Genomic DNA, 7,836 nt, shown 5'->3' with positions numbered 1-7,836 from the left:
TAACGAGTGGAGGACAGAGGAGCCTCTTAAAGAAGAAGTTACAGGTCTGTGAGAGCCAGAAATCTTGCTTGTTTGTAGGTGACCAAATACTTATTTTACCGAGGAATTTACCAATTAATTCATTAAAAATCCTACAATGTGATTTCCTGGATTCTTTTGAACTTGAACAATTGGTGGCTGACTAAATACTTTTTCTTTTTTGGAGAACTTGAACAATTGTGGCTGACTAAATACTTTTTATACTATATATATATATATATATATATATATAAAGGTGTATAAAGGTGTGTCAAGTAAGCCTTCCTGCCTATTTGTCTCAGTGACCAACTGTAGTACTGCAACTAAAAATCCCTTGTGAATAAAAAAGCATTTTCAAGTGAGACCAACATTGCAAAAAGGGACATATGTGGAACAACTGAAAGGACTCAAAGTGCAAATAAGGATAATTACTACTTTAGTAGGAATTGCTAAACTGTAAATGTTTAATATTTGTTTTTCTGGAGCCTGGATGTGCTAAACTTTAATTGAAGTAAATGTGCACCATTTGTTTTCTATTTCATAAAATACACACAAGCTCCGTCCCTTGGTGGCCAAACATTGGTTAAAGCAGCTTAAATCAGTTAAACGAGGGACTGGGACGTATCCCAGCATGCACAGGGTGAAAGTTACCTTCATCTCACCAGCATCTTCATTACTGGATTTTCTATGGCTTTGATCGGACACAGTTTACACACACTAGATGTCACTCGCTTGTGTTACGACATGTTGAAAGTTTTAAAGTTACTTTCTTTCAGCTCAGTGCACGGCCTCCTTTCATCCCAGGAAATAAATAAAAGGTATAGAAAGATAAAACACAAGGTTTGAATCTCATTGCATATGTTTAATCTACTATCCTGTGCAGGTAATTTAGTTTGTCCCTCCATTTTGGAGGCAAGTAAAAGTATCATATTGTTATCTTTAGATTACTTTAGTTCCCCCTTGTTACATATAAATTACACCGTAACTATTCAATTCAATGCAACTACAGGGTTTGCAGGCTGTTATCTTAAGTGTCACCCGACTAGGTGGCAATTCATTTTATTGTAAAACTGTACCCTGCAATAAAAGCATAGGAGCCCCTTTAAGAAATATACACTTTTTATATACACAATTTTGACTGTGTGGCTGCTACTGCCCGAAGACGTTGCATATATTAACAGTTCTGAGACCGCTGTATCAATGAGGTTCATTTAGGGTTAGTTTGGGGTTCATTTGAGGTACATTTGAGGTTCATTTGAAAAAAAAAGGAATTCCACAACAGATATGAATTAAAGCAGCGAGCAGCACATTATCAACCCACAGTGCATTCAATTCCGTAAAATCACACGAAACAATCTTAAATGTCAGCCATTTTGTATAGTTCAAGACATTATTTGGTATTGAGATACAAATAAGTCAAAGACAAATGATAGTCAGCAAACCACAGCTTTTTATTGCGTTCAAATGTGTATTTGAAGGAAGTACTTGAGTAATTCACATGTTGCGTGTGGTCGTCAGGTGACAGGAGGTGACAATATATTAGTGTCGGAAGACGTGGGAGGTAACCTTCTTGCCAATCGTCACTTTCTCTGTGATCAAAACATTGGTACCGCAGGTCCTTCCAGGGCTGCTCGCACTGTGGAGGGGAGAATTACAGTTATTGCCTTAAATATCAGTTGATTGCCTCACTTTACAGAGTTAGTTATTAGTTGACAATGAAAGGACAAAATAGTTCTCTGCAGACAAATTACCTGCCCTCTCCGTCCAGCAGCCTCCTGTATTCTGCAATCTCCATCTCCAGCCGTGTCTTGATGTCAAGCAGCATTTGGTATTCTTGGCCCTGTCTTTCCATGTCAGCACGCAGCTGCGTCAGCTGTGACTCCAGGCTCGTCACCGTCATCTGGAGGCCCTGAAGCTGCATGGAATAGCGTCCCTTTGTCTCAGCTAAAGTGCATTCATGGGCCGCTTTCTGGAGGAGGAAGGTGAAGAGAAGAGGGATGAAGAAGTGAATATACTGAAAACGACGGTGGTTGCATTAAATTGTAGGTAACATTTGCCCCAGATCAATGTCTCTTACCATGCTAAGTTGGGACTGTAGCTCGATCTCCAGGCCCTGCAATGTGCGACGGACCTCAGACATTTCTGACTTGAATGTTTGGAGTGATTCTGTGGTGGATGCCACCTCCTGGTTCAGCGTCTGTGACTGGAGTAGACGTTGGAGAAAATCAGTGTCATGTATAACTACATATGATACATATGTACCAGTTGAAACAGTCAGTGAGATGTAACTTAGTCAATTCATTTCACCACCAGGGTTTTGGTCTTACCTGTGTTTGGAACCAGACTTCAAGCTCTCTTTGGTTCTTGGCGGCCACACCCTCATATTGCTCACGGATCTCAGCCATAATGCTGGCCAGGTCTGGCTGCTGTTTTGCGTCCACCTCCACATGGATCTGTCCACTCATCTGGCCTCTCATTGCGAGTAATTCCTGTTGAATAATAGGAGTTTGTTAAAAGGTGGATGTTTGCTGAGTCGTTTGAGTAATTGTTTTTCTACACTCGAGACGGCAAATTAAATGCAAACCCATTCAGATGACTGCCGTCAAGCATTTGCTACCCACCTCCTCGTGGTTCTTTCTGAGGAAGATCAGCTCCTCCCTGAGTCCTTCTATTTGCATCTCCAGGTCTGATCTGGCCAGTGTCAGCTCATCCAACACTCTCTTGAGACCAGCGATGTCTGCCTCTACTGATTGACGCATGGCTAGCTCATTCATAAACCTGTGAGGCAGCAAGAGTTTGAACATTTGCAATCAGTGTATACATCTTCCATGTACTGGTTCAGAGTGATTTCCAATTTACTATGTTTTAGATACTTTCTGTCTCTCACATCTGATACTTACTTGGTTCTGAAGTCTTCTGCTGCCAGTTTTGCATTGTCGATGGACAGATAGATGCCTCCATTGATGCGGGTGGCATCCCGGATCTGTGGAATGAAGCAAGGTTTCATTTGACATGATTAGTGTAATTCTTACTTTAAACTGTCTCTGTGAGATGCTCTAAACAGTACATAACATTACTATCCTCATGTTACAGAGTAACTCTCTCTACAAAATCATATATGTGCCTTGCCACAAAGGGTAAGTTAAACCTCCAATGCATCATTTTTAACATATCATCCAATAGTTGCACTGCATGATAAATTACATTCTGGCATGCTTTGGTATCTCATTCAGGAATTAGAGGTCATGTGACATACCTTTCCATGCAGGTCAGCAATGGTGGCCTCGTAAGCAGAGTAGTCACGAGAAGCAGGGGAGCTCTTACTCTCCAGGAACTGGCGGATCTTGAGCTCCAGCTGAGAGTTGGCCTTCTCAAGGCTGTGCACCTTCTCCAGGTAGGAGGCCAGGCGGTCGTTCAGGTTCTGCATGGTGGCCTTCTCATTGACATTAATATGGTCCATGCCATCACCTCCGCCATAGCCTCCACCCCCTCCCATGCCGAAACCACCTCCACTGCCGAAACCACCTCCACTGCCGAAACCACCTCCACTGCCGAAACAACGTCCACTGCCATAGCCAGAGGAAAGAAAGCTACCTGAGGAAACAGAGATTTTTGCTCCACTGCCACCTGCACCACCATGCATGCTTGAAGCATAAGAAGACCGTGGTGCCTGGCCTCCAGAATAGCATCCACCAGCTCTAATAGAGCCTCCACCAGCTCTAATAGAGCCTCCACCAGACGCCCTACTACCGCCTCCACCAAAGCCTGAACTACTGGTGGAAAAGGTCGAGGTGGATCTAGACATATTGAAGTCTGCTCAGGAGGTCTGCCTTGGAGAGAATGAGATGGACTGAGATGCACAGCTTCTCCTCTGTCCCCCTTTTATGCTGCACAAGGCTGCTGCTGCTGTCTCTGGTGGGAGTGGAAATGCAGAGCTGAAGGGAGGAGCATGACCTAAAATGATTGCTCTGCCCCACCCGTCACACACACCCTTCAGCTTCATTTTGTGTGACAATCATAAGTAGAAAGAGGGAATAAACTTAATCCCATTTTGTTACAAAATAGACGGAATTCATTAAAACCTCACAGCTACCTGCAAGCCTTATACAATGGCTTCATTTTTCCATTCATCCTTTTTTCCCATGCACCAAATTAATGTGCATGAAGACATGGCTTCCTTGTGAACATTTATCTTTTATTTCTAAAAAGTAAACTGTAATTCGTAAAAACAGCCACTCCAACTGTCGCTTCAGGTCAGTTATTCAGTCTAATCTGGCAGTTTTTCAACTTCAGGTGATGTGACTTTACTTTTTGCCATGATTCTTGAGCAAGACTGCCGGCCAAACCTGTTATGTTAACAAGGCAACATGCACTGTAATTATCAATATTGTAAAATGGATAAGTATGATTGTGTTTTTTTAACTTGACCTATCACCAGCACACCTCTTCTCACACACCTCATTTGTCTCTTATACAGCGGGTAAAATAAGTATTGAACACGTCACCATTTTTCTCATTAAATATATTTCGAAAGGTGCTATTGACATGACATTTTCACCAGGTATCGGTAACAACCCAAGTAATCCATACACACAAAGAAAACAAAACAAATAAGTTCAGTAATTAAGTCATGGGTAATAAAATGGAATGACACAGGGAAAAGTTGTCCAAGAGCCAAGGACAACTTGTGGAGAGCTTCAGAAAGACCTGGAATTAGCTGGTACAATTGTTTCAAAGAAAACAATAAGTAATACACTCAACCGCCGTGGCCTGTATGCACGCTCACCATGCAAGACTCCATTGCTGAAGAAAAAGCATGTTGAAGCTCGTTTAAAGTTTGCTGCACAACATTTAGACAAGCCTGTGAAATACTGGGAGAATATAGTCTGGTCAGATGAGACCAAAATTGAACTCTTTGGTGCCATAATACACACCATGTTTGGAGGTCAAATGGCACTGCACATCACCCCAAAAACACCATACCAACAGTGAAGTTTGGAGGTGGGAACATCATGATGTGGGGCTGTTTTTCAGCATACGGAACTGGCAAACTTCATATAATTAAAGGAAGGATGAATGGAAAAATATACCGAGACAATCTTGATAAAAATCTGCTGCCATCTACCAGGATGATGAAGATGAAACGAGGGTGGACATTTCAGCAAGACAATGATCCCAAACACACAGCCAAGGGAACTCTGTATTGGTTTCAGAGAAAGAAAATAAAGCTGCTAGAATGGCCCAGCCAATCACCTGACTTGAATCCAATAGAAAATCTATGGAAAGAACTAAAGATCAGAGTTCATAGAAGAGGCCCACGGAACCTTCAAGATCTGAAGACTGTTTGTGTGGAAGAATGGGCCAAAATCACACCTGAGCAATGCATGCGACTAGTTTCTCCATACAGGAGGCGTCTTGAAGCTGTCATTACCAACAAAGGCTTTTGTACGAAGTATTAAATGAATTTCAGTAAGCGTGTTCAATACTTTTTCCCTGTGTCATTCCATTTTATTACATATAACTTAATTTATGAACGTATTTGTTTGGTTTTCTTTGTATGTATCGATTACTTGGGTTGTTACCGACACCTGGTGAACATTTCATGTCAATAGCACCTTTAAAAATATATTTACTGAGAAAAATGGTGACGTGTTCAATACTTATTTTACCCGCTGTATCTGTGTTATTTTGCATTTTAAAAAACTGATTTTAGGAATTGGTTCTTTTGTTAGTCATAGTTTCAGTTGTTTTTCAATAATAATGGCAGAGTCTCTAAATGGTGCAATTATTTGATATCCTGGAATTGTCTTTAGTGCAGTGAAACTAGAAATAAACAGATAATAGTTGATCAAGCAACACATTTGTAAACACATCCTCGCATTAACACAGTGCTACAACTGAATTTATAATTACACAAATTTAAAATAATCACATGTATGAAAATAATAATCAAGACAATCATTGAATGAACAGTTCACCCAAAAATCTAAATATATTGCTATATATCAGTCTAGTTTGTTTTGGTTTGAGTTGTCTTGTTTTGGAGGTATCAGCTGTAGAGATGTCTGTTTTCTCTTTAATATATTGGGGACAAGATGGCTCTCGGCTTGTAGTGCTCAAAGAGCCGCAAAATATATTTGAAAAAAGTCAACAGTAATGTCTCTTTCCAGAAATCAAGACCCGGTTACTAAAGAAATTCCATAGACCAATGTTGTGAGCAGTTTCATGTAGGATCTATTATTGTTCCTTCATAAACCTGTTCACAACAGTAAACATAACTAGAAAATTTCGCAAGAAATTTTGACTGTGTGGCTGCTACTGCCCGAAGACGTTGCATTTATTAACAGTTCTGAGAGAGCTGTATCAATGAGTTTCATTTAGGGTTAGTTTGGGGTTCATTTGAAATAAAAAGTAAGTCCAACCGCATAAATAATATTATCAACAGAGAGAAAAGACTGCCGAACGCGTTGATGTCATTTTATGTTGATATGTTTTTGTGTGTGTGTGTGTGTGTGTGTGTGTGTGTGTGTGTGTGTGTGTGTGTGTGTGTGTGTGTGTGTGTGTGTGTGTGTGTGTGTGTGTGTTGTACGTGTTTAAAATGTGACCATGAGGGTTAGTTTGGGGTTAATTTAAGGTACATTTCAAAATAATATTATCAATAGAGAAAAGACTCTGCCCATCGCGTTGATATATTGTCATGTTTGTGGTGTTTGAAATGTGACCACGAGATCACTTGAAAAATGTTTTTTCACAAGATTTTGAAACTCCTCTCACTCTAGCGATGACATCACATGCTACACACCCATTTTAAAATCTGAAAAAGGCATACATTTTCCTGAAACTTAAACTCTGATGTCATGAAATCTGTGCTAGCTATCAAAATGCCCATTTTGCCCAATATAGTCCAGAGTTTTGTTCACGTTTTAAATCTTGAATCATTTTTTCACGTTAAAGTATGACGAGTCAGTCTGGGCCCAAAGTTGAGTGTTTTTAAGCTCTCTCCACGCCCAAAACTCATTCATCTCTATGGGGAAATTTCTCGCCGTTTTTCCCGGTTCCCGTGGAAACCGCTGGCCAAATCTCGGAGAGCAGTCATAGCACACAATTCCCAACCAGGCCGCACATTTTGATTTTGACGCATGTGCTTGCAACACTGCGGCGCGAGTTACGCGGCAAACTTTGGTACGGAAGAAGGAGAATAAGAAGAAAAATATTAAACCCGCAGGATTATATACTTTGTGCTGTTGCACAAGGCCTTACAGTCTTGTTGCTACACAGCCACACAGAATAACAGAGTAAAACATGAGAAATAAATGAAAAAGAACAATGTTTCAAACGCTCCCTCGTTTCTGATTTCTATTTCTGTTGCCAGAAAAGTTGGTCATCACATCATCTGCCGAGCGAGAAAAAAAAAAAGCATGAGGAGAAAAGCACTGTTGCTGCCTCTGCTTGTTTTTTACTTAATAACAGTTATTGTGAGTAATACAGTTTCTTTCTGTGAAACGCACACACCTACCTCTAATGACGGAGAACAGTCTGTTATATATCATAATAATGGCCGCGCCTAACTTTTGACTGGTACTGTATGTACTTCATTATATTGATGTTAATCAACCAACAGTATCCTTTTACTATGATGGCAGCAACAGACTATTTTTATGGATTAAAACAGCACGCAAATGCGCCGAAAGAAACTTCACAAAAACAGATTGTAAATGCTGATACATGACTACAAAATTTTAAAAGCTAAACAACGCCAATATTCCACAGCATATGCCAACTTACATGTAATTAAAATCATTTTGAAATGAAATCACT

The 7,836-nt window shown here is 40.3% G+C and overlaps 1 protein-coding gene across 1 annotated transcript; it reads right to left on the bottom strand.

Moving 5' to 3' along the window:
- Positions 1-1,557: 1,557 nt before the first annotated feature.
- Positions 1,558-3,823, bottom strand: LOC129095772 (keratin, type I cytoskeletal 13-like). Its single transcript, XM_054604329.1, has 7 exons — positions 3,275-3,823; positions 2,919-3,001; positions 2,640-2,796; positions 2,346-2,507; positions 2,096-2,221; positions 1,770-1,987; positions 1,558-1,654 (listed from the first exon to the last, which is right to left on the bottom strand). Exons 1-7 carry the CDS (start codon positions 3,821-3,823, stop codon positions 1,558-1,560), a joined length of 1,392 nt encoding a protein of 463 aa, XP_054460304.1.
- Positions 3,824-7,836: the final 4,013 nt, after the last annotated feature.

This window comes from Anoplopoma fimbria, chromosome 9, assembly GCF_027596085.1.
Source record: "Anoplopoma fimbria isolate UVic2021 breed Golden Eagle Sablefish chromosome 9, Afim_UVic_2022, whole genome shotgun sequence".
Lineage (NCBI taxonomy): Eukaryota > Metazoa > Chordata > Actinopteri > Perciformes > Anoplopomatidae > Anoplopoma > Anoplopoma fimbria.
This window is presented reverse-complemented; position numbering and strand designations above follow the sequence as displayed.

What these genes read in the sequence shown, in the direction of transcription:
- LOC129095772 (XM_054604329.1), bottom strand. Translation starts at nt 3,823, where the DNA reads ATGTCTAGATCCACCTCGACCTTTTCCACCAGTAGTTCAGGCTTTGGT. An exon ending in TTGCTGACCTGCATGGAAAG is followed by an intron (nt 3,002 to 3,274) that starts GTATGTCACATG and finishes TTCATTCCACAG; the next exon opens with ATCCGGGATGCCACCCGCAT. An exon ending in GCAGAAGACTTCAGAACCAA is followed by an intron (nt 2,797 to 2,918) that starts GTAAGTATCAGA and finishes GCTGCCTCACAG; the next exon opens with GTTTATGAATGAGCTAGCCA.